Source organism: Triticum urartu, chromosome 7A (genome assembly GCF_056163025.1).
Source record: "Triticum urartu cultivar PI428250 chromosome 7A, HENAU_Tu73, whole genome shotgun sequence".
Classification (NCBI taxonomy): domain Eukaryota; kingdom Viridiplantae; phylum Streptophyta; class Magnoliopsida; order Poales; family Poaceae; genus Triticum; species Triticum urartu.
The window spans coordinates 122,731,144-122,757,467 of NC_141879.1; the positions used below are offsets into that span (position 1 = coordinate 122,731,144).

At 47.7% G+C, this 26,324-nt stretch overlaps 2 protein-coding genes across 2 annotated transcripts; both read left to right on the forward strand.

Moving 5' to 3' along the window:
• The first annotated feature begins 2,495 nt into the window (after positions 1–2,495).
• LOC125521897 (putrescine hydroxycinnamoyltransferase 1-like) lies at positions 2,496–4,230 on the forward strand. The gene has a single exon (XM_048686958.2). The coding sequence runs from the start codon at positions 2,650–2,652 to the stop codon at positions 3,940–3,942; it is 1,293 nt and encodes a 430-aa protein (XP_048542915.1). The 5' UTR covers positions 2,496–2,649; the 3' UTR covers positions 3,943–4,230.
• Positions 4,231–5,357: 1,127 nt separating this feature from the next.
• On the forward strand, positions 5,358–9,293 carry LOC125522248 (NADPH-dependent aldehyde reductase-like protein, chloroplastic). Its single transcript, XM_087536140.1, has one exon. It carries the CDS (start codon positions 8,272–8,274, stop codon positions 9,097–9,099), a length of 828 nt encoding a protein of 275 aa, XP_087392266.1. The 5' UTR covers positions 5,358–8,271; the 3' UTR covers positions 9,100–9,293.
• Positions 9,294–26,324: the final 17,031 nt, after the last annotated feature.

A 26,324-nucleotide genomic window follows, 5' to 3' on the forward strand; every position in this document is an offset into this window, starting at 1 on the left:
AATGAAAAAGAAATCATAAACCCAAAAACCCCCAACCTTTTAATACCGGTTGGTGTCACCAACCGGTACTAAAGGGCTCCCTGCCCCCGGAGCTGGCTCGTGCCACGTGGTTGCCCTTTAGCACCGGTTCGTGCTGAACCGGTACTAAAGGGGGAAGGGGGGCTTTAGTGCCCACACTTTAGTGCCGGTTACCGAACCGGCACTAAAGGGCCTTATGAACCGGTGCTATTGCCCGGTTCTGCACTAGTGAACGTGGGTGGCCTCGTAGAGAGCCTGCTGCTTCGCTACAAAGTTGGGGTTCATAGCGACCATGGCCGCCACGGCCTTCTTGCTCGCATGCTCGCTGTTGATCTGCCCCTCCACCAACTTGGTGCTACTCGAGGAGGAACATGTTGTAGCGTTGTTCCTCCTGCGTCTACCGAAAATCCGACATAGGCGCGAGCGCCAATTGCTCCTCGGGCATGGAGTAGTTGAAGTGTGCATGTGCCTGTTCCATCATCAAGCCGGCATGTACCGGCGCGCGCCGGCTGCTCCTCGGGCATGGCGTAGTTGAAGTGCGCATGCGCCTGCTTCATTGTCAAGCCTGCATGCACCGGCGTGGGCTCTAATGTGGAGTCATGGTTGGAGCCAGCCTCCATCATGGGGTCATTGTTGAAGACCTCGGGTGAGTAGGCCGGATCCGCCTGGTACGACAAATCTACCAGCCGGCAGCAAGGGCGGCCACCTCGTGCTTCTGCTGGGTCGAGAGGCTCTCCCACAAAGCGTTCCGCTCGCGGTCATGGCGGATGTGGTGCATGGGAGAAAGATGTGTAGTGGATGTGTTGTGGTGCATTGTGAGCTTGGTGTGTCTGCCTTTAAATAGCGGATTCCGTTCAGGCCAATCGTCTGGGTGTGTCAATGCGCGGGCGCCAGAGTTGGTTCCTCGGCCACGAGCCTGTTTAATGGCGGCAGACGAATGGATGGGCATTGAACGGGCGTGGTAAATATCCATCTCATCCTGTCCAGTAAACGTCTCTCCCGCATTGAACAGGCACGGACACCGGAGACGTGGCGCGGGTGGCGCCCTCGGCCGGCGAGCGCTTCAATGCCAGTGCCAGCGAGAGGTCACGTCCGTTCTAGGCGGGCGTCAATGCGGACGGGCCGCTCTAGAGCAGCATGAATGCGGGCAGTTGTGTTTGGGCAGGAATATGCGCAAGGAAGAGGGTTTCTGAGTCGCCCAAGTTAGTCAAACGCGGGCGTGACAGCGGTCCAGATGCCCGCAAAAAGCCCCCAGTTTGTCTCCGGTTTGTAGGAAACATGCGTCTGGATCAATCGACGGACCGATGCAGGCCCGTGTTGGATGACAAAACACGTTTGGACCGCGTGGTCCGGATGGACAGTTCGAGAGTCGGTGTTGGAGATTCCCTTATAAAAAATGTTGCTATTTGGTAGAAAAAAGGTGATCAATGGGAAAAGAATTCAGCGCATATTCCACACCTAACTTTTAAACATGAATTTGGTATCTTCCCATGCTTGAAATGAACTCGCAGCTCAGCAGAGAATCAAGCACTAAGGGTGTGTTTGGTTGAGGAACGAAGTGGAATGGAATGGAATGGTTCCATTTCATTGGAATGGGTCGGTTCCGTTCTTGTGTTTAGTTGAGGAAGATAGGTGGAATGGAACGGTGACAGTTCTGTGTTTGGTTGGCGAGATGGAACGAAGCGGTGACATTATAGTTTTATATTTGCAATAACAAATTATATGGCATTTCAATTGTATTTGTAGGACAAATAATTTATACATTCACTCACAGATATAATAGAGTAGCCCATATCTCAAAAGTTCATTGCAATCCAAATTTTCTTGAGCATTTACAATGATTTGCAGATGAAACATACACTGCTTAGTCTGGTAAATATACAATTATCTCTTTTGCATGTGAGCATACCTACAGTCAAAAGAATAACTAGTTAACTCTAATCACTAAATTCAGAATTTTAGAGGAAGACCGCATCAGATTAGAGGAAGAATTGGGAGTGGCTCCTGCCAATTCCAACAGGGAGACCGCATCGTCGCTGCACTTGCCCGTGGCAACCCTCCAGCAAGGAAGGATGTGCCTGCTGTAGGAAACGACGACGAGGCATGCAGAGATGAATACGGCGCCAATCCTCTGCTTGCCTGCTGCTCCGACGCGACCGCCGCTTCGACGCACCAACCCTCGGCCAGATCTGTGGTGTGGCGCCGCCGCCGCCAGCAGGGACGAGGGGGTTGACGGCCCAAAGTCGCCGGCGTGAGGGAGAGACGAGAGAGGAGAGTCGCCGGCCTGAGGGAGAGACGAGATAGGAGAGTCGCCGACCTGAGGGAGAGATGAGAGAGGAGAGACGGCCGTGAGGGAGAAGGTTTGCCGGGCGAGAGTGAGACGAGGAGGGAGACGGTTCCGCGCGGTCCGCTCGATTTCGAGGTCTCACCTTGTTCCGCATCTGGGCCGAATATTCGGTCTGTGGGAACAAGTTGGTCACCGTTCTGTGTATGTACCAAACACAAGAACCAGGCCCAGGAACGGGTCCAACCTATGACATTCGAGTACATTACTGAAACCAAACACACCCTAACATTTAGCGACATCTCCGGCTCTAGCAGCTGAGTCCTCAGTCCTCACTCAGAGAGAAAATGGCAGTGGAGATCCTCGAGTCTTGCATGGTGACGCCCAGCGAGGCGACGCCGAAACAAGCGGTGTGGCTTTCCAACCTCGACCTGCTGGTGGCCAGGGGCCACACGCCCACCGTCTACATCTACCGGCCAAGCTCCGGCCATGCCTCTTTCTCGCCGGACGTCCTCAAAGCCACGCTGTCCAGGGCGCTCGTCCCATTCTATCCACTTGCCGGCCGGCTCGCGCAGGATGACGCCGGCCGCCCGGAGATCAGCTGCAGCGGTGAAGGGGTCCTCTTCGTCACTGCGCGGGTGGACTCCACGCTCGACGTCCTCGGCGACTTCGCCCCGTCCGAGGAGCTGCGGCGGACGCTTGTCCCCTCGGCCGATGCCAGCGGCCTCGCCGGCATCTTGGCTATGTTTCAGGTGACATTCTTCAAGTGCGGCGGGGTGTGCCTGGGCGTGGCCATCCACCACACGGCGGCGGACGGCCTCGCGGCGCTCGATTTCGTGAACGCGTGGGCTGCCATCACGAGGGGCGACGTTGGCGTGCCCGGCGCGAGCCCCTGCCTCGACCGCACGCTCCTCCGCGCGCGCTCCCCTCCCTCCGTGCTCTTCGACCACGCCGAGTACTCCCGGCGCGGCGGCGGCGAGTCGAAGCCCCGAGCCCCGTTCGGCTCCGCCATCCTCCCCATGTCCAAGAACCAGATCGACGCGCTCAAGGACGGCGCCGGTCAGGGAAAGAGGCTCTCCACGTTCAAGGTCGTGGTGGCCCACGTGTGGCGGTGCGCGTGCAAGGCGCGCGGGCTCGCGGCGACGGAGGACACCCAGCTGTACATGACGGCGGACGCGCGCACCCGCGTCCACCCGCCGCTCCCATGTGGCTACTTCGGCAACGCCATCTTCCGCGCGTCGGCGGCGACCAAGGTCGGCGACGTCGCCTCCGGGCCGCTGGACGCCGTCGCGGAGAAGGTCACCGGCGCGACCGCCCGGCTGGACGACGAGTACGTGCGGTCGCTGCTGGACCACCTGGAGCTGCAGGCGGCGGACGCGTCGGGGCTGCGCAAGGGGGAGTGGGTCATGCCGGAGAGCGACCTGTGGGTGATAAGCTGGCAGGGGCTGCCGATCTACGGCGCGGACTTCGGCTGGGGGCGGCCGGCGTTCATGGGCAGGGCCTGCCTCCAGTTCGGCGGCCTCGTGTACCTCGTGCCTGGCCCCGACGACGACGGCCGGCTCGACGTCGTGGTGGCCATGGAGCCCGAGAGCCTGGCCAGGTTCAGGGAGGTGTTCTACGAGGAGCTCATGCACTACTAGTCCGTCCGTTCTCCTGCAGATTTTTCGCACGTAAAAACTAAAAACCCGTTCTCTCACTGTTTCACGTCGTGCCAGAACGGACCGTCGATCTGCAGGTCAGCTAGCTAGATGTATCTGTATGGCGTCGTCATTTTAGGTGGGATTGATAGATAGGCTACAAGTCTCGGTGTGCTACTTGTGGCTTGCATGCATGGTGTTCATGAGAAGTTGTGTCACTACACGTACGTGCATCACGAGCTTATGGCCCTGTTTGGTTCAACTTTTCTCGATGGATTCCGATGTCTGAATTAAAGGGCGAATCCAGTAGAATTCAATTTTACAAATCTACTGTTAAAATTTGAAACAAAAGCAGAAGCAGCTCAGGACGTGCTTTTCAAAATCTGATTTCACCGTGGGCCAAAATCTAAAAAAATTGTATCAGCTGGTTTACCAAAGGGAAACGATTAGTTTCACCCGGCTGATTTTTAGCGCGCGTCCGCCGTCCGTTGTGCCGTTGGATTCCTGATCCGTTTTCTCCCGCGATACATAGTCTCCACGTCCATCCCTTGCACGTGCGTGGTCCTAGTCTCCACGTCCATCCCTTGCACGTGCGTGGTCCTCGTGGGATATTAGCTGATGTTTATCCATGTGTGTTTGATTTTTACTGCCGCACACATTACTTCATGCACTGCTGCCATGTACGACACAGAATAGCTGCTTTTTTCAACGGCGTATCTTGTGTGTCTTTACAGATGTGGCTTCAGCAAAATCGATAGGTTAGTGTTGCAACGTGCTTCTATAGTTCAGCTTTTTTTTAGGAAAACGCTTGGCTTCTACCGGGGGATCGCACGCGAGCATTCGCCAACTCATCCGTACAACACATGTCCCAAGGGAGCGGTCTTTTTTCTTTCTTTCGGTCAACGTGGCCACTGCTGGCTGCTCGCTGCTCAATGTCCACTACGATGAGTTTCCGCAACAAGGTCTCTGTTGCGGTAAAAACTGCACTGCAACAAGGCTTCTGTTTCAGAAAAAATAAATTTAAAGCGAGACTTTAATTGCAAAAAAATTAAATTGCAACAAGACCTTTGTTGTAAAAATAATGAAACAAGACCTCTGTTGCGCAAAAACTAAATTGCAACAAGACTTCTGTTGCAAAAAAGAAATCTTGCAAAAAAATTTGCAACATGAATCGTGTTGCAGAAATTTCCGCAACATGACCTATGTTACAATGATAAAAGGGTGACGCTCAGTCGCTCAATTCATCGGATCCATTGCAATTTCTTTTTTGAAACAAGGCCTCTGTTACCGGAACAACTGTAACAAAGCTTATATTGCAAAAAATATATATTTTGCAACTGTCTCTGTTGCAAAAAAAAATATGCAACCTGACCTATGTTGCAAAAATTTCCGTAATATGACCCGTGTTGTAGAAATTTTCTACAACATAACCTGTGTTGCAATAATAGAGGATGACGGATCCTACGGCTCGCAAGGCACCAGTGATTAGAAAGGGCAAATAGTTGTTGGCTCCACCCACGTAGTGAAAGGAACTGCCCATCAATTTTAGACGTGCGATGCGGCTAATCAACGGCAGTCGAACCGGCTGATCCATGCGGGAAATCAGCCGGCTGACGCCTAGGGCAGCCCTTTGCCAAATGACTTACATTTTTTTCACATCAGATTTTCCACAGCTGTTTTTTCACAGCAGATTTTTCACGACTGCTTTAAGAAATCCATAGCCGAACCAAACAGGGCCTATGCACTACAGCAAATTTCCTGCCGTGCTTCGTGTCTAAAAGAATAATAACTGGTTTGCACGTCGTATTGTGATCAATGGTACTTAGTTTATTTTAGCCTTGTTAAAAAAGGTTTATTTTAGCCTATAAAAACTGGAAAGTGGATTTGTAGCACTAGGATGAATTTTTGGGATATCAAACATGGGTTCTTGATCTACTCTAATGTGAAATTCGTGAGAATATATTAGGAAACGTAATCGTGGCAAAAAAGATAAAAAATTTCTATGAAGAAAAAACTGTTTGGATGGATTTTTGTTGGGACAATATTTTCGTTGCCATGGATACTTATTCTGGTATTTTTCTTTCACAAAACTTCACACGGGAGTAGATTTGAGAACCCAGGTTTGATATCCTCAAATTTTAGTTTTTTATTTATATTTTCTAAGTTTAATATTCTTATAGGGGGTTGTGGCGCAAGGAGCTCCTGTGTATTTTCAAAAAATAGTACTAGTATACTTTTGGAGAAACACAGTACTAGACGCTCGTCACAACATTCGATGGATAGACACAGAGAGGCTAGTGATCAGCCGGATCGTGCTGCGTGCCGCTTACTCGTTTCCGTCGTATTCGTCAGCGGTGGTGTCACTACGTACTCCTACGTGCTACGTGTAGCGTCCGAGCAGCCTATCGCATATGCAGCAGACGCGTCACAGGATAATGCCAACGCAAAACAGTCTAGAGACCAGTGATGCTTGATAAACAACTACGTGTATGTCATTGCTGACGTACGTAGTAGGTTAAAAAAACACACCTGTTTTGTACCCCTCCATCACAGTTTAGAAGACGCCTTGAAAATTCTCTGAGATCTAGGTTGTTATCTATTGGTTGTGGGATATGCTAAAAAATAGCATTCACACTACGCATGCATATAGAAATAGTATATCGGAGTACTAATTAGCTACTAGAAATAAATACAATGCACCCTAAACCTTGTCTATTGTGGAAACGCATGCAAATTTAACTGTGCTTTCTAAACTGTGACGGAGGAAGTATCTGACACGAAACATATTTTACTCAAAGTTATTATGGGTTGTTAGTATAGTTGTGTTTGTATCCATCTGACTCCTTATATTCAGCAATAATCAGGGCGCGCCATTCCGGGGGAGGTCAATTAGGCTGCCCGTAATGGGAGTATAATAGGTAGTATTATGCATGCCAACTAAGCAATTTTGATGAGGTGGCATAAAATTAAATGAAGAAAGAGAGGCTTGAATATCATATCATGATACTGTATCATATTAAATGATGCGCTATTTTGTGTCATGCATGACAATAAATATAGTCCTTTATGGTACCAACATATGATACTATGCATTAGGGATGTAGTATCATAGACTACTATCATATACATGATAGTAGTATATGATACTCCTCATTACAACCGGCCTTACAAACGGCGCAAACAACGAATTAACCAGCGGCGCACTTCACTTGCATGAAGGAAGACACAAAAGTCTCAAAGGATAGAACATAAACAAAGATACAAATATGACATGCCAATTAGGTGCATCCTTGACCACATGTGAGTTTTGGAGAATTACAACCTTTGTGTTTGTCTTTTCAATCGTAGGTTCTTGTTTGATTTTCCATGATAAAAAAACGCTTTTATTGACTTATAGTGTTGTTTTAAGGGAGCAAAACATTACATATTCAGTTTCTGCATAACTATGATACGCACATCCAAAAACATTCACAAAGATCGAGGTATACAAGTAAGATGAAGTGTAAAGAGACAAAGAGGAATGCCAGGTTAGGTGGGAGCGTGTGCTTTATAGAGATACGATTTGCTAAAGTATATCTAGATGTGCTATAAATATTACACATCTAAGTCATATATTATTCATTTTAGACGGAGATTCGTGTAACATTTTTCTTTTGTCTTTTTTTTTCTTTCTAATTTGATTTGGTCATTTAGATGTGCAATAATTAGGACACACCTAGATGTGCCTTAAACAGCCCCGATAGAGATTATGCCGTCATTGATGTTGGGTAAAATATGCTTAGCTAACTGCTCATATAACTGTTGGTAGGTTCGGTTCTTTGTGGTGGAATTTGTGAACTGTGAACCGAACCTAATTCAGATAATTAGGTTCATTGTGGTGAAACAATCCATTTTTCGCGATGTTCGTTCAGGGACGAGACTTCCTGTCAATTATGTTAGTGTCTGTGATGACTTTGTCAATCTCAAGATAACATGCCGGCTCAGCCTTTTAATGGTGTTCATAGAGGTATGATGTGTGTTAATATGGAAAAGTGTATGCGCGTATGTATAAACGTCTGCATTTGTATTGGGTTAAAATAAGCTGAATAGGTTGTTTGATAGGATTGTAATTTGTGCGTGTATTACCTGCGACCATACGAGTGGATTAATTACTGCCGACAACACGTATACAGTAAGTCACCTAGTATTTTCTCTCGACAACATTAATTAAAAAAATTCCGCAAGAAAAAAACATTAATTCAAATTTGTTCCACTTGCACCTGCCACGCTTACCCACACATGAGTTTATAATCGGAGAGATGGCGCAGCAGCAGCTTCGCATGCCGTAGTGCAATGAACAGTCCACCGCAGCACGCAGATGTCGCCTCCCTCCTGGCAGCTGCGGGCGGCCACCAGCCGCCGCTCAACGACCGCGTGTCCATCGTGACCGGTGGCGCTGGCGGCATTGGCGCCGCTGTCACCGCGCACCTCGCATCCCTCGGCGCTCGCGTCGTCGTCGGCTACATCGGCGACTCGGCACCCGCGGACCAGCTGGTCGCATCCCTCAACGCGGCCGCAGGCAGCTCCGGACCACGCGCGGTCGCGGTGTGCGCCGACGTGTCGGACCCCGTGCAGGTGGAGCGTCTGTTCGACGAGGCGCAGGCGGCGTTCGGGCGCGACCTCCACATCGTGGTGGCGGCCGCCGGGTTCCAGGACGCCGCGTACCCGGCCATCGCGGACACCGAGCCGGAGCAGTGGGACCGCGCCTTCGGAGTGAACGCGGGCGGCACGTTCCTGTGCTGCCGGCTGGCGGCCCGGCGGCTCGTCAGAGGCGGCGGCGGGCGGATAGTCACCTTTTCGTCGTCGAACGTGGGGTCGCTCCGGCCAGGGTATGGCGCGTACGTGGCGACGAAGGCCGCCGTGGAGGCCATGACCAAGGTGCTGGCCAAGGAGCTCGCCGGAACTGGCATCACGGCCAACAGCGTGGCGCCGGGGCCGGTGGCCACGCCCATGTTCTTCGCCGGGAAGTCCGAGGAGCGCGTGAGGGCCGTCGCCAGCGAGTGCCCCATGAAGCGCATCGGCGAGCCAGCGGACGTGGCGCCGGTGGTCGGCTTTCTCTGTAGTGACGCCGCCGGGTGGATTAACGGCCAGGTGATTCGGGTCAATGGTGGGTACGTGTAGTTTCTGCCGTTTGCTCATATCTGATGTGCGTGTAACTCTATTACAAACGAGAAGGTCCACTCGGTCGATCTCCACGTTGTCACGTCGATTTACATGAACTAGATGACTCGTTGCGCCAATGGCACAAAGGGCGAGATCAAACCAAGCATTTTAAGAATATTAGGAAAGGTATGAGATCAGTTCATGATAGCATATTTACATTGCTTTTATGAGGCAAGCTACATAGGCAGAGGTCCATCATATAGAAAGCTTTGGTCATTTAGCTTACTTGAGTAAGCTACGCAGCGATGAACATCAAATAGAGTCAATGCCCGCTGGGCCAACGGCGATATTTACGCATAAGAGTCCATCTGTTCAGGGATTTAAATAAGAAGATTGTATTGACAGTGGCTTGACATAGTTCTTCGAGTGTCACAGTCTTGCTTTGCAAACATGCACAAAATACATCAGGCTTGACATAGTCGTCAGTTTTAGTACTTTAGAGAGTATGAGCTTCTGTGATTCATGGTGAAATTTTCATCTCTATGTGGTGACAAAATTGACAGCGTGCATCAGTTCAACTGATTTAGTTAGTTTGTCCATGCTGGGCACAAGGTCTTGCAGCCTCCTTAGCCTCTTGCTAATCCTTGTTATTCTTTCCTAAATAGCATAAGCAAAAAAAAAAATCAGTACAAACATGTGGAACAAAGACAAACGCCAAAAATGCTGCAGGAAACTAACTAACCCTCTCAGCGATGCTTCGCCGGTGAGTGGCGCAGCCAAGCTTGGCGCAGACTGCGCAAGCGACAGAGTCCTGCTGCAGGTAGTCGTCCATGCCGGGCATGTCCAGAGACGTGCTTGACAGGCCAAACTGAATTTTGACTAAGGTGTTAGTAGAAGTGTAGCATTAAACAATTGACGGGCAGCAGAGTACGGATGGATGTGAAGTTTGTCCTGCTTGGGATTCGATTTTGCTGAAGCTGGTGACCATGTTTTCGTCGCCGTCGATGAGCACCACATGTCTTTGTTCATGCAATCTTTGCAATTTAACTTCCATCGTATTTGTAAAGGAAACTACATATTTAGATCTAAAGAGCAAGAACAATTGTTATGAAGTTGTCTATTTGGACTGGAAGGCATGAACACATAGTAAGAAAAAATAGCAGTACATATCAATTTCTACGACCAAATATTAATTTACCTCTCAAATATTAGTTGGGCTACATTTCACATTAATTAGAAAAATCAGATTATTTTTTTGAAAAGTTTCAACAACACGCATTCACTAAAAATAGTGAATGTAAAGATGTAATCAAAAGATTTAAGTTAGGTCTGAATATAACATGCCTTCAAAAATCAATCCTCACATACTGAAAGTTGACAGAAAATGTGTGCTTAGTTTCTTTGATTGACCTTTAGCACAAATATACTGGTAGAAATTAACAAACGAACATTTAGTGGAATGAGAGCCCCTGCCTAGCTTAGTAAATCCACTAATGTACTTCACATAGAAGTTTACAGTTCTGAACTTAGTTTTAAATATTTATCAACCCTTCTAATTGGAATGAACTGCAATTAATTTGAGGTAAATTTAAAAAACTATGTATATAAAAGATTAACATGAACAATATAAACAATTGGTTTGGATCCTAGCTAATGACAAAAGTGATCATCTCAGATTCAGGGTTCAAATGTGGGTATTTCTGCATCAGAACCATGAGCTGCCTGATATAGAAGACTGGACAGTGTACTCCTGTAGGGATCCTCCTCTCTCCTCTTCAGATACTTGATACAGCTCTCCACTTCAGATTTGACATGCAAATAGAGGTGCTGGGCCTTCTCTTTATCTCTTAACTCCTTCTCCCTCCCTATGCAAACAAGTAAACCAATCCAACACACAAGAAGCAAACCTAATCAGACATGGGCTCTCCGAAATACGCCTGCATGCATTCTGACTCATTTTTTCGATTATTAAAAAGGATAGCAGGGCAGCGTATGTTGACTTGCCATGAGAACATGTAGATATCTTTTCAGATTACTATTTGCTAGTGCAGTTAGTTACCTTTTGTTTCAATAGGCTCCCAAAGATGAAGTAAAATCTTCCTGACATTTTTGGCGTAAGTGAAGGAAATATGCCCTAGAGGCAATAATAAAGTTATTATTTATTTCCTTATTTCCTTATATCATGATAAATGTTTATTATTCATGCTAGAATTGTATTAACCGGAAACATAATACATGCGTGAATACATAGACAAACAAGAGTGTCACTAGTATGCCTCTACTTGACTAGCTCGTTGATCAAAGATGGTTATGTTTCCTAACCATAGACATGAGTTGTCATTTGATTAACGGGATCACATCATTAGGAGAGTGATGTGATTGACTTGACCCATTCCGTTAGCTTAGCACTTGATCGTTTAGTTTGTTGCTATTGCTTTCTTCATGACTTATACATGTTCCTATGACTATGAGATTATGCAACTCCCGTTTACCGGAGGAACACTTTGTGTGCTACCAAACGTCACAACGTAACTGGGTGATTATAAAGGTGCTCTACAGGTGTCTCCGAAGGTACTTGTTGGGTTGGCGTATTTCGAGATTAGGATTTGTCACTCCGATTGTCGGAGAGGTATCTCTGGGCCCTCTCAGTAATGCACATCACCTAAGCCTTGCAAGCATTGCAACTAATGAGTTAGTTGCGAGATGATGTATTACGGAACGAGTAAAGAGACTTGCCGGTAACGAGATTGAACTAGGTATTGAGATACCGACAATCGAATCTCGGGCAAGTAACATACTGATGACAAAGGGAACAACGTATGTTGTTATGCGGTCTGACCGATAAAGATCTTCGTAGAATATGTAGGAGCCAATATGAGCATCCAGGTTCCGCTATTGGTTATTGACCGGAGACGTGTCTCGGTCATGTCTACATTGTTCTCGAACCCGTAGGGTCCGCATGCTTAACGTTACGATGACAATTTCATTATGAGTTTATATATTTTGATGTACCGAAGTTGTTCAGAGTCCCGGATGTGATCACGGACTTGACGAGGAGTTTCGAAATGGTCGAGACATAAAGATCGATATATTGGACGACTATATTTGGACACCGGAAAGGTTCCGGGTAAGATTGGGACAATACCGGATCACCGGGAGGTTATCGGAACCCCCCGGGAGGTATATGGGCCTTATTGGGCCTTAGTGGAAACGAGGGGAAAGGAGCAAGGGAGGGGGCGCCCCCCCAAGCCCAATCCGAATTGGGAGGGGGGCCGGCCCCCCCTTTCCTCCCTCCCTCCTTCCTCTTCCTTCCCTCTCCTACTCCTAATAGGAAAAAGGGGAGTCCTACTCTCGGTGGGAGTTGGACTCCCCCCCTTGGGAGCGCCACCCTCCTTGGCCGGCCCCCTCCTCCACTCCTTTATATACGGGGGCAGGGGGCACCCCAGAGACACAACAATTGATCATTGATCTCTTAGCCATGTGCGGTGCCCCCCTCCACCATAATCCTTGATAATATTGTAGCGGTGCTTAGGCGAAGCCCTGCGATGGTAGAACATCAAGATCGTCACCACGCCGTCGTGCTGACGGAACTCATCCCCGACACTTTGCTGGATCAGAGTCCGGGGATCGTCATCGAGCTGAACGTGTGCTAGAACTCGGAGGTGCCGTAGTTTCGGTGCTTGATCGGTCGGGCCGTGAAGACGTACGACTACATCAACCGCGTTGTGCTAACGCTTCCGCTTCCGGTCTACGAGGGTACGTAGACAACACTCTCCCCTCTCGTTGGTATGCATCACCATGATCTTGCGTGTGCGTAGGAAATTTTTTGAAATTACTACGTTCCCCAATAGTGGCATCCGAGCCTAGGTTTTATGTGTTGATGTTGTGCACGAGTAGAACACAAGTGAGTTGTGGGCGATATAAGTCATACTGCTTACCAGCATGTCACACTTCGGTTCGGCGGTATTGTTGGATGAAGCGGCCCGGACCGACATTACGCGTACGCTTACGCGAGACTGGTTCTACCGATGTGCTTTGCACACAGGTGGCTGGCGGGTGTCAGTTTCTCCAACTTTAGTTGAACCGAGTGTGGCTACGCCCGGTCCTTGCGAAGGTTAAAACAGCACCAACTTGACAAACTATCATTGTGGTTTTGATGCGTAGGTAAGAACGGTTCTTGCTAAGCCCGTAGGAGCCACATAAAACTTGCAACAACAAAGTAGAGGACGTCTAACTTGTTTTTGCAGGGCATGTTGTGATGTGATATGGTCAAGACATGATGAGATATAAGTTGTTGTATAAGATGATCATGTTCTGTTGAAGTTATCGACAACTGGCAGAAGCCTTATGGTTGTCTCTTTATTGCATAAGATGCAAGCGCCAAATAATTGCTTTAATTTATCGCTATGCGATAGCAATAGTTGCAAGAGCAATAGTTGGCGAGACGACCATGTTACGACACATTGATATAGATCAATATGATGGAGATCATGGTGTCATGCTGGTGACGATGGAGATCATGACAATACTTTGGAGATGGAGATCAAAGGCGCAAGATGATCATGGCCATATCATGTCACATATTATGATTGCATATGATTTTTATCTTTTATGCATCTTATTTTTCTTAGTTCGACGGTAGCTTTATAAGATGACCCCTTACTAAAATTTCAAGGTATAAGTGTTCTCCCTGAGTATGCACCGTTGCCAAAGTTCGTCGTGCCCAGACACCACGTGATGATCGGATGTGATAAGCTCTACGTCCATCTACAACGGGTGCAAGCCAGTTTTGCACACGCAGAATACTCAGGTTAAACTTGACGAGCCTAGCATATGCAGATATGGCCTCGGAACACTGAGACCGAAAGGTCGAGCGTGAATCATATAGTAGATATGATCAAGATAATGATGTTCACCATTGAAAGCTACTCCATTTCACGTGATGATCGGTTATGGTTTAGTTGATTTGGACCACGTGATCACTTAGATGATTAGAGAGATGTCTATCTAAGTGGGAGTTCTTAATTAATATGATTAATTGAACTTTAATTTATCATGAACTTAGTCCTGGTAGTATTAGCATATCTATGTTGTAGATCAATAGCTCGCGATGTTGCTCCCCGTTTAATTTTTATATGTTCCTAGAGAAAACTAAGTTGAAAAATGTTAGTAGCAATGATGCGGATTGGATCCGTGATCTGAGGTTTATCCTCATTGCTGCACAGAAGAATTATGTCCTTGATGCATCGCTAGGTGACTGACCTATTGCAAGAGCAGATGCAGACATTATGAATGTTTGGCTAGCTCAATATGATGACTACTTGATAGTTTAGTGCACCATGCTTAACAGCTTAGTATCAGGATTTCAAAGACGTTTTGAACATCATGGACCATATGAGATGTTCCAGGAGTTGAAGTTAATATTTCAAGTAAATAGCCGAGTTGAGAGATATGAAGTCTCCAACAAGTTCTATAGCTAAAAGATGGAGGAGAATAGCTCAAGCAGTGAGCATGTGCTCAGATTGTCTGGGTACTGCAATCTCTTAAATCAAGTGGGAGTTAATCTTCCAGATAAAATAGTGATTGACAGAATTCTCTAGTCACCATCACCAAGTTAGTAGAACTTCGTGATGAACTATGATATGCAAGGGATAACGGAAACGATTCCCAAGCTCTTCGTAATGCTGAAATCGACGAAGGTAGAAATCAAGAAAAATATCAAGTGTTGATGGTAGACAAGGCCACTAGTTTCAAGAAAAGGGCAAAGGGAAGAAGGGGAACTTCAAGAAGAATGACAAGCAAGTTGCAGCTCAAGTGAAGAAGCCCAAGTCTGATCCTAAGCCTGAGACTAAGTGCTTCTACTGCAAAGGGACTGGTCACTGGAAGCAGAACTGCCCCAAGTATTTGGCGGATAAGAAGGATGGCAAAGTGAACAAAGATATATTTGATATACATATTATTGATATGTATTTTACTAGTGTTCGTAGCAACCCCTCGGTATTTGATACTGGTTCAGTTGCTAAGAGCAGTAACTCGAAATGGGAGTTGTAGAATGAACAGAGACTAGTTAAGGGTGAAGTGACGATGTGTGTTGGAAGTGGTTCCAAGATTGATATGATCATCATCTCACACTCCCTATACTTTCGGGATTAGTGTTAAACCTAAATAAGTGTTATTTGGTGTTTGCATTGAGCATGAATATGATTTAATCATGTTTATTGCAATACGGTTATTCATTTAAGTAAGAGAATAAATTGTTATTCTGTTTACATATATGGTCACACACCCAATGAAAATGGTTCGTTGGATCTCGATCGTAGTGATACACATATTCATAATATTGAAACCAAAAGATGCAAAGTTAATAATGATAGTGCAACTTATTTATGACACTGCCGTCTAGGTCATATTGGTGTAAAGCGCATGAAGAAAATCCATGCTGATGGGCTTTTGGAATCACTTGATTATGAATCAGTTGATGCTTGCGAACCATGCCTCATGGGCAAGATGACTAAGACTCTGTTCTCCGGAACAATGGAGTGAGCAAAAGATTTGTTGGAAATCATACATACTGATGTATGTGGTCCAATGAATATTGAGGCTCGCGGCAGGTATCATTATTTTCTGATCTTCACAGATGATTTGAGCAGATATGAGTATATCTACTTGATGAAACAAAAGTCTGAAACATTTGAAAAGTTCAAAGAATTTCAGAGTGAAGTGGAGAATCATCGTAACAAAAATAAAAGTTTCTACGATATGATCGCAGAAGTAAAATATTTGAGTTACGAGTTTGGCCTTCAGTTAAAACAATGTGAAATAGTTTCACTACTCACGCCACCTGGAACACCACAGTGTAATGGTGTGTCCGAACGTCATAACCGTACTTTATTAGATATAGTACGATCTATGATGTCTCTTACCGATCTACCACTATCGTTTTGGGGTTATGCATTAGAGACAGCTACATTCACGTTAAATAGGGCACCATCTAAATCCGTGGAGATGACACCGTATGAACTATGGTTTGGCGAGAAACCCAAGCTGTCGTTTCTTAAAGTTTGGGACTGCAATGCTTATGTGAAAAAGTTTCAACATGATAAGCTCGAACCCAAATCGGAGAAGTAAATCTTCATAGGATACCCAAAAGAAACTGTTGTGTACACCTTCTATCACAGATCCGGAGGCAAGTTATTCATTGCTGAGAATGGATCCTTTCTAGAGAAGGAGTTTCTCTCGAAAGAAGTGAGTGGGAGGAAAGTAGAACTTGATGAGGTAACTGTACCTACTCCCTTATTGGAAAGTAGTTCATCACAAAAATCTGTTCCTGTGATTACTACACCAATTAGTGAGGAAGCTAATGATGATGATCATGTAACTTCAGATCAAGTTACTACCGAACCTCATAGGTAAACCAGAGTGAGATCCACACTAGAGTGGTACGGTAATCCTGTTCTGGGGGTCATGTTACTTGACCATGACGAGCCTATGAACTATGAGGAAGCGATGATGAGCCCAGATTCCGCGAAATGGCTTGAGGCCATGAAATCTGAGATGAGATCCATGTATGAGAACAAAGTATGGACTTTGATTGACTTGCCCATTGATCGGCGAGCCATTGATATTAAATGGATCTTCAAGAGGAAGACGGGCGCTGATAGTAGTGTCACTATCTATAAAATCTAGAATTGTCACAAAAAGGTTTTCGACAAGTTCAAGGTGTTGACTACGATGAGAGTTTCTCACTCGTATCTATGCTTAAGTCTGTCCGAATCATGTTAGCAATTGCCGCATTTTATGAAATCTGGCAAGTGGATAAATAAAACTGCATTCCTTAATAGATTTATTAAAGAAGAGTTGTATATGATGCAACAAGAAAGTTTTGTCAATCCTAAAGGTGCTAACAAAATATGCAAGCTCCAGCGATCCATCTTTGGACTGGTGCAAGCATCTCAGAGTTGGAATATACGCTTTGATAAGTTGATCAAAGCATATAGTTTTATACATACTTGCAGTGAAGCCTGTATTTACAAGAAAGTGAGTGGGAGCACTACATCATTTCTGATAAGTATATGTGAATAACATATTGTTGATCGGAGATAATGTAGAATTATTCTGCAAAGCATAAAGGAGTGTTTGAAAGGAGTTTTTTTTAAAGAAAGACCTCGGTGAAGCTGCTTACATATTGAGCATCAAGATCTATCGAGATAGAGCAAGACACTTGATAAGTTTTTCAATGAGTACATACCTTGACAAGATTTTGAAGTAGTTCAAAATGGAACAGTCAAAAAGGAGTTCTTGCGTGTGTTACAAGGTGTGAAGTTGAGTAAGACTCAAAACCCGACCACGGCAGAAGATAGACAGAGAATGAAAGTCATTCCCTATGCCTCAGCCATAGGTTCTATAAAGTATGCCATGCTGTGTACCAGACCTATTGTATACCCTGCCTTGAGTTTGGCAAGGGAGTACAATAGTGATCTAGGAGTAGATCACTGGACATTGGTCAAAGTTATCCTTAGTGGAATAAGGATATGTTTCTCGATTATGGAGGTGACAAAAAGGTTCGTCGTAAAGGGTTACGTCGATGCAAATTTTGACACTGATCCAGATGACCCTAAATCTCAATCTGGATACATATTGAAAGTGAGAGCAATTTGCTAGAGTAGCTCCTTGCAGAGCATTGTTGACATAGAAATTTGCATAATACTTATGGATCTGAATGTGCCAGACCCGTTGACTAAACTTCTCTCACAAGCAAAACATGATCACACCTTAGTACTCTTTGGGTGTTAATCACATAGCGATGTGAACTAGATTATTGACTCTAGTAAACCCTTTGGGTGTTGGTCACATGTCGATATGAACTATGCGTGTAAATCACATGGTGATGTGAACTATTGGTATTAAATCACATGGTGATGTGAACTAGATTATTGACTCTAGTGCAAGTGGGAGACTGAAGGAAATATGCCCTAGAGGCAATAATAAAGTTATTATTTATTTCCTTATATCATGATAAATGTTCATTATTCATGCTAGAATTGTATTAACCGGAAACATAATACATGTGTGAATACATAGACAAACAGAGTGTCACTAGTATGCCTCTACTTGACTAGCTCGTTGATCAAAGATGGTTATGTTTCCTAACCATAGACATGAGTTGTCATTTGATTAACGGGATCACATCATTAGGAGAGTGATGTGATTGACTTGACCCATTCCGTTAGCTTAGCACTTGATCGTTTAGTTTGTTGCTATTGCTTTCTTCATGACTTATACATGTTCCTATGACTATGAGATTATGCAACTCCTGTTTACCGAAGGAACACTTTGTGTGCTACCAAACGTCACAACGTAACTGGGTGATTATGAAGGTGCTCTACAGGTGTCTCCGAAGGTACTTGTTGGGTTGGCGTATTTCGAGATTAGGATTTGTCACTCCGATTGTCGGAGAGGTATCTCTGGGCCCTCTCAGTAATGCACATCACCTAAGCCTTGCAAGCATTGCAACTAATGATTTAGTTGCGAGATGATGTATTACTGAACGAGTAAAGAGACTTGCCGGTAGCGAGATTGAACTAGGTATTGAGATACCGACAATCGAATCTCAGGCAAATAACATACCGATGACAAAGGGAACAACGTATGTTGTTATGCGGTCTGACCGATAAAGATCTTTGAGGGAGTCCTGGATTAGGGGGTGTTCGGGTAGCCGGACTATACCTTCAGCCGGACTCCAGGACTATGAAGATACAAGATTGAAGACTCCATCCCGTGTCCGGATGGGACTTTCCTTGGCGTGGAAGGCAAGCTTGGCGATGTGGATATTCAAGATCTCCTACTATTGTAACCGACTTTGTGTAACCCTAACCCTCTCCGGTGTCTATATAAACCGGAGGGTTTTAGTCCGTAGAACAACTTCATCATACTACAATCATACCATAGGCTAGCTTCTAGGGTTTAGCCTCCTTGATCTCGTGGTAGATCTACTCTTGTACTACCCATATCATCAATATTAATCAAGCAGGACGTAGGGTTTTACCTCCATCAAGAGGGCCCGAACCTGGATAAAACATTGTGTCCCTCGTCTCCTGTTACCATCCGGTCTAGACGCGCAGTTCGGGACCCCCTACCCGAGATCCGCTGGTTTTGACACCGACATTGGTGCTTTCATTGAGAGTTCCTCTGTGTCGTCGCTTTTAGGCCCGATGGCTCCTTCGATCATCAACAACGATGCAGTCCAGGGTGAGACTTTTCTCCTCGGACAGATCTTCGTCTTCGGCGGCTTCGCACCGTGGGCCAACTCGCTTGGCCACCTTGAGCAGATCGAAAGCTACGCTCCTGGCCATCAGGTCAGGTTTAGAAGCCTAAACTACACGGCTGACATCCGCGGGGACTTGATCTTCGACGGATTCAAGCCATAGCCAAGCGTGCCGCACTGTCTCGATGGGCATGATATAGCTCTGCCGCCGAGCAGCGCTTGGGAGGCCGCACACGCACCGGTTCCGACCATTGATTCGGAGCCTACTGCGCCGATCGAGGATCAGCGGTTAGACGCTGCCTAAGGGGCTGCAATCTCAAAGGCGATCGAGCCGAACTCCAGCCCCGCACTCCGCATGGCCCGTGACTCCGAAGAGCCGGATTCCTCCCCGAACTCCGTGCCCCCCGCGCCCCCGCCGATCGAATCTGATTGGGCGCCGATAATGGAGTACACCGCCGCGGACATCTTTCAGCACTCGCCCTTCGGCGACATCCTGAATTCTCTAAAATCTCTCTTTATCAGGAGAGCCCTGGCCAGACTACGGTCAGCAAGGTTGGGATACGGACGATGAAGAAATTCAAAACCCACCCACCACCCACTTCGTAGCCACTGTCGATGACTTAACCGACATGCTCGACTTTGACTCCGAAGACATCGACGGTATGGACGACGATGCAGGAGACAACCAAGAACCAACGCCTATAGGGCATTGGACAACCACCTCATCTCACGATGTGTACATGGTGGATACCCCTAAAGGAAGCAACAACGAGGAAAACGGGGAGGGGGATCGACCTCTCGAAAAACAATCAAAGCGTCGGTGTAAACGTCGACCTAAGCCCCGCCTCGATAAAGACCCAGCCATAGAGCAGGATGAGCCGGTAGACGACGAGCATGCCTTAGAGAAACCGTCCCAACAAGACAACCCGGATAGAGAAACCGAACATTCCTCCCCCGGCGAAAATGGCATTCCGGACGACCCTACGCCGGACAAGCCCACGAAGCAGAAGAACCTCCACAAACGGCTCGTTGCAACCGCACGCAGCCTGAAAAAGCAAAAGTGGAAGCTAAAGACTGCGGAAGATGCACTCAGGATCAGATGGAGTAAAGTAATCAATACCGCAGACAAATACGGCGGCAGTCGCTGCACTAAAATCTATCCGAGGAGAAAACTACTGCCTGAATTCGACGAGGAGGCCTTAGAGCCCTCGCATTCAAAAAGTAAGAAGCCACACGGTCGGATAGACGACCCCAGGGCCAGCTTAAAGCGGCAAGCAACGCCGCACTTAAGCCGGTATGCGACCCACTTAAGGATTCGCATCATGGCCCAGCCAGGTCCATTTACGGGCCAAGAAAGCAAGCTCTCGTAAGCAATGCAATAAAGCCATTATCAGAATACGGCACACCCAAATACAGGGGTGCCGCACACCCCCTATGTTTCACCGATGAGGTCCTGGATTATGAATTTCCAGCGGGATTCAAACCCGTAAACATAGATGCATATGATGGAACAACAGACCTTGGAGTCTGGATCGAGGATTATATCCTCCACATACACATGGCTCGAGGAGATGACCTCCACGCCATAAAATACTTACCCCTCAAGCTTAAAGGGCCAGCCCGGCAATGGCTTAAAAGCCTTCCTGAAAACACAATCGGAAGTTGGGAAGAGCTCGAGGATGCTTTCCGAGCAAATTTTCAAGGGACCTATGTCCACCCTTCGGACGCAGACGATCTTAGTCACATAACTCAATAGCCCGGAGAGTCAGCTCGGCAATTGTGGAATAGATTTCTTACTAAAAAGAATCATATAGTCGACTGTCCGGACGTTGAAGCCTTAGCAGCTTTCAGGCATAATGTCCGAGACGAATGGCTCGCCAGACACCTCGGCCAAGAAAAGCCAAGAACAATGGCCGCACTAACAAGCATCATGACCCGCTTTTGCGCAGGAGAAGATAGCTGGTTGGCAAGATGCAGCACTAGCGACCCAAGTACATCCGAAACTAGGGATGGAAACGGAAAACCGTGACGCAATAAGGACCATCGCCGGACTAAGGAAAAAAGTCCGAAGAGCACGGCAGTTAACGCCGGATTCAAAAGCTCACGACAGAATCAGAAAAAGCCGCCCCTCCAAGATAACAGGGACGACCTATCCAACCTAAACAAAATCCTAGATAGGATATGTCAAATACACAGTATTCCCGGAAATCCTGCTAACCATACCCACAGAGATTTTTGGGTTTTCAAACAATCCGGCAGACTCAACGCCGAACACAAGGGGCTTGGTACACCAAGCGAAGACGAGGACGAACCCCAAAAGCAGAGTACCGGGAAACAAAAGAATTTTCCACAAAAAGTAAAAAAAGTAAACTTACTCCACATAAAAAAATGTGCGGCGCCCATAAAGGTACGCGCCCCATGGTCTATCCCAAAGGAATCCCGCCACTGGTTGTCAAAACCAATCATCTTCGATCATCTGGATTATTCTAGAAGTATCAGGAACCTAGGCTGGACTGCCCTGGTACTCGATCCAATAATTGGCGGACTCCAGTTTTCAAATGTCCTTATGGACGGTGGCAGCGGACTCAACCTGATATATCGGGACTCAATCTGCCACATGGGGATCGACCCAAAAAGAATTCGCCACAACAAAACCTCCTTTCAAGGAGTAACGCCAGGTCCGGACACCCATTGCATGGGTTTTCTCCGGCTCGAGGTTATTTTCGGCTCTGACGATAACTTCCGTCGCGAAAAGCTGACTTTCCACATCGTCCCATTCTCAAGTCGCTATCAAGCACTGCTGGGACGCGAAGCTTTCGCCCGCTTTAACGCAATACCGCATTATGCATCTCTTACGCTTAAGATGCCTGGTCCACGCGGCATCATCTCCTTAACGGGGAAGCAGTAAGGGCGCCTCCCCCAAGTGGAGGATTGTGCGGCCGCTTTAACAGCCCCACAATACAATGGCTTCACCAGCCAGAACATCGGAACAGGTCATTAAGACCACGGACACGGATAGACGAGTCCGGCACAAAAGTATCGTTGATAAAGGCTTAGTGGCCATATACCCCTATACTAGGGGCTTCACACGTATAAAATAAGAGACAATAAAGCTCAATTTTCCATATTTTACTTTACACTTTGTTTATTTCATATAACTTTTGTTCGGCACGCCCCTTTTTCAACTTAGTTGCTCTCTTTTTTACAGATGAACGTCGTGCTGCGCCCGTCCAGGATACGGCACAACGGAGACACAGGCACAGACGTGCAGTAGGGACCCGTTCCAAGGATTCTTTTCAGATTAAGACCCTGCGTAAACCTTTTTTACTGTCTCTTGTTGATACACATCCCCTGGTTCTATGACCAAGGAGGAGGCTGGCGTCTTGGCATGTGGCTACGTCAGAATTCTTGCGTACCTGGACACTAGGGGCTTATACCTTAGAGCGTCACTTAGCCCGCTCTCATAAAGACCGAATACGTTAGGGAGTGTTCGGCGTCGCGAGTTTGGCCTTATATGCATCAGCTCCGAGTCATGATTTTGGTCAAATGTTGGGTTGCCCGGCTCCTGTGTTCGGCCGCCTTACGTTCCGCTCCATCGGCTAAGGCGGCACCAGGAGAACAACTGCGATTGTGCCCTGGTTCGGCCAGGCGAGCACCTCAGTAGAGAAAGCTGAAAACCGACTGTCATGATATGGCGTGAGACTGGTCAACCACTCGATGACTCTCTGGAATCTATAGGATTCCCCCGCATTAACGAAGGGCCGTTTCCCGGCCAGGCACATATGCGCCCCGAATTCGGGCGAGCGCAGTCGCCACCGGGGGCTACCTAAATAGTCCCATTGTCAAGCTCCTATGGCTAAGTGAAAGTGTTAAAGCATTATAGTCCGGTTGCCTAGCTCGCTGCGCTATCACCTCCTTTGTAGGACCAAGACGTTGGATTAAGTGTGAAAATGTGCCTTCTATGAGCACCCCCGCACTATGTGCGTGGGGGCTGAAGCCAACGACTGCCATCTTTCAGATTTTCTATGTATATCTTAAAATGGCCACACAGGAGGTGTTCCACATACTTGCAGGCACAAGTATAAAAGGCTACTGCAATTCATCAAAATATTGCTTCATAATTACATATGCTATCAGAACATAGCATCCTTCAAGCACTGCGTCTCTATTACACGAGCGCCTTCAAGGACTTCCTGAAAATAGTGCTCGGAGGGTACTCGGCTTTGGTCCGAATCTCGGGATGCAACAACGGTGGTCTCCATCTCTGCCCAGTATGTCTTGACACGGGCAAGAGCCATACGTGCGCCCTCTATGCATGCTGACCTCTTCATCGCATCGATACGTGGCACCGCGCCAAGGAATTGCTGCACCAAGCCGAAATAACTCTTCGGCTCCGATCTCCCCGGCCACAGATGACCCATGACGTACTTCATGGCGAGTCCGGACAATCTATTCAGTTCGGCCCATTGATCAAGACGATTGTCCACTGCCAGTGGACGCTCTAGATTGTGGAACTGCGACCAGAAAAGCCTTTCCACCTCGTGATCTTCTTGATCTCGAAAGTGTTCGGTCGCATCAGCAGCACTCGCTGCCAAATCCAGATAGGTGTCCTTCGCACTCCACATCCGGTCCAACGGAGCAAACTTCGGATCGCCAAACTTCCTCCGCAGCATAAAGGGCTTTCCAGCCGCAATCTGTCCGGCCTGACGCAGCTCCTCCTTCGCAGCTCTCATCGCAGAGCGAGCGTCCTTGGCATCAACAACGACCTTCTCTAAGTCCGTTTGTCTCGCCCGGTCTTCTTTCTCAAGAGACTTGCAACGGTCAGCAGCGCTTTTTAACTTCACGGCCATCTCGGCCATCTCCTTCTTGCTTCGGCAGTGAGCAGCCTGTTCGGCTCTCAGCTCTTCAAGTGCCTTCTCGGCAGCCGCATCACTTGTCCTGGTTTGTTCCTTAGATCGGGCAAGTTCCGCTCGGAGACTCTCCACGGCGGCCGCACCATCTGCGTCAAGCACACACATTGTAAGATACTGGCATAAAAGCTCCTCTTACCAGATGCCGCCCGAGGAATTGCATACCTTGAGCATCATCAAGTCGCTCGTTGACGAGCGCGATGTCGGCATCTGCCACGTCAAGTTGCCGCTTTAGTTCGGCAAAATCATCAGTTCGGCTCGATTCCGGACACTTCGCCACCTATATACAAAGGCGAAAATTAGACCTGGGATTATGATCCTCTGCGCGCCGTCAATTTTGACAACGCACGGAGTCTCAGGGGCTACTATCTACACATGGCACATCTTGTTTATGCGCAACTGACAAAGAAGTACATTATCAAACGTACCTCAAAACCCGTCAGCAAACTTCTGACGGCCTCGTGCAATCCGCTTTCCGCGGACGAAATCCTTCCAATCACTGTACCCATCAATGCACCGTGCTCCTCTGAGATAGAAGCTCGCCCCAGCAGAATCATCAGCTCCTCCGACCGCGCACCAGACGGTGCCGGACTCGTCCTACGACCTCCATCGAAGGCAGGACGCGGAGAACCTTGGGGGGCCACATGGATACCTTCCACCCCTGCCGGATTCGGAGAAACCCTCCGCGACGACACCTCAGGGTCGCCCGCCTCACTAGGCGGTACGGCAGGGGGAGGCGTTCCACTCTCCATCATCTCCGGAAGAAGATCCCCCGAAGACAAGCTCTGCTGAGAAGGGCTGAGGTTCGAGCTACAAGGTAAAATTTCGGTTAATCTTCTCAGATAAAAAGTGAGGATTTCTCTCATCCCTCTAAAGGAAAATCTTTCTCTACTTACGGCTCGCTGGAGGGCTGATCCCTTTGGGGGCGTAGTTCGGCCGAGGATCTCCCCGGCGCCGGACCCTCTGACGAGAACTTCTTCCCCCGCTTTGAGGCCATGGTCTCCGGCTCGTCAGAGGCGGCCCTCTTCTTCCCCCTAGGAGAGGAATTGTCGGTTCCTCCCTTCGGAGCGGCCTCCTTCGAGGAGGCCATAGTTTCCTTGTCCTCCCCCTCACTTCCCTCCAAAGGCACGATCTTCAACATCCTAACTAGCACGGGATCCGGCCTGGTCTCAGGAAGGGGAGCTGGACACCTGATCAGCTTCGCCTTCGCTACCCACTCCTGTTTAAAAGGACAACTCTTTTAGGGGCGAGTCTATGACAATTTTACGGATAGCGAGTCCGGGCACAAGGTTACTTACTTGAGTATCCAGGCGATTGCAGCTTAAACCTGCGTCCTCGGTCAAATCCGGACACATTGCTTGTGATCCGAAGAACATTTTATACATCTCCACGGGCGTTGCGCCCATAAAATGCTGGAGAGCTCGTGGTCCCTCCAGATTAAACTCCCACAGACGAAGGGAGCGATGTTTGCCGGGCAATGTTCGGCGAATCAGCATGACCTGCGTCACCTTGACCAGGTTGAGGTCTCCTTCTAAGAGATCCCTAATGCGGCCCTGCAACAGGGGCACGTCTTTGGATAACCCCCAATCTAATCCTTTGTTGACCCATGACGCTAGCCGTGGTGGGGGACCCGAGCGAAAGGCAGGAGGCGCCACTCACTTGGCGCTCCTAGGAGCGGTGATATAGAACCACTCTCGTTGCCACAAGCCGAGCTCCTCTTGAAAGGAGCCCTCGGGCCATGGAGCATCGGCATTCTTACTTATGACAGCACCTCCGCACTCTGCGTGCCGTCCCTCGATCATCTTCGGCTCCACTCCAAAAGTCTTGAGCCATAATCCAAAGTGAGGAGTAACACGGAGGAACGCTTCGCACACAACGATGAATGAGGAAACGTGGAGGATGGACTCCGGAGCTAGGTCATGAAATTCCAGCCCATAATAGAACATCAGCCCCCTCACGAAGGGATCCATCGGGAAGCCTAAACCCCGAAGGAAGTGAGACATGAACACTACGCTCTCACCAGGCTGGGGACTGGGAATAGCCTGCCTTTGAGCAGGCAACCTATGCGA

Excerpts from the sequence above, each read along its gene's own strand:
- LOC125521897 (XM_048686958.2), top strand. The coding sequence starts at position 2,650 with ATGGCAGTGGAGATCCTCGAGTCTTGCATGGTGACGCCCAGCGAGGCG.
- LOC125522248 (XM_087536140.1), top strand. The coding sequence starts at position 8,272 with ATGAACAGTCCACCGCAGCACGCAGATGTCGCCTCCCTCCTGGCAGCT.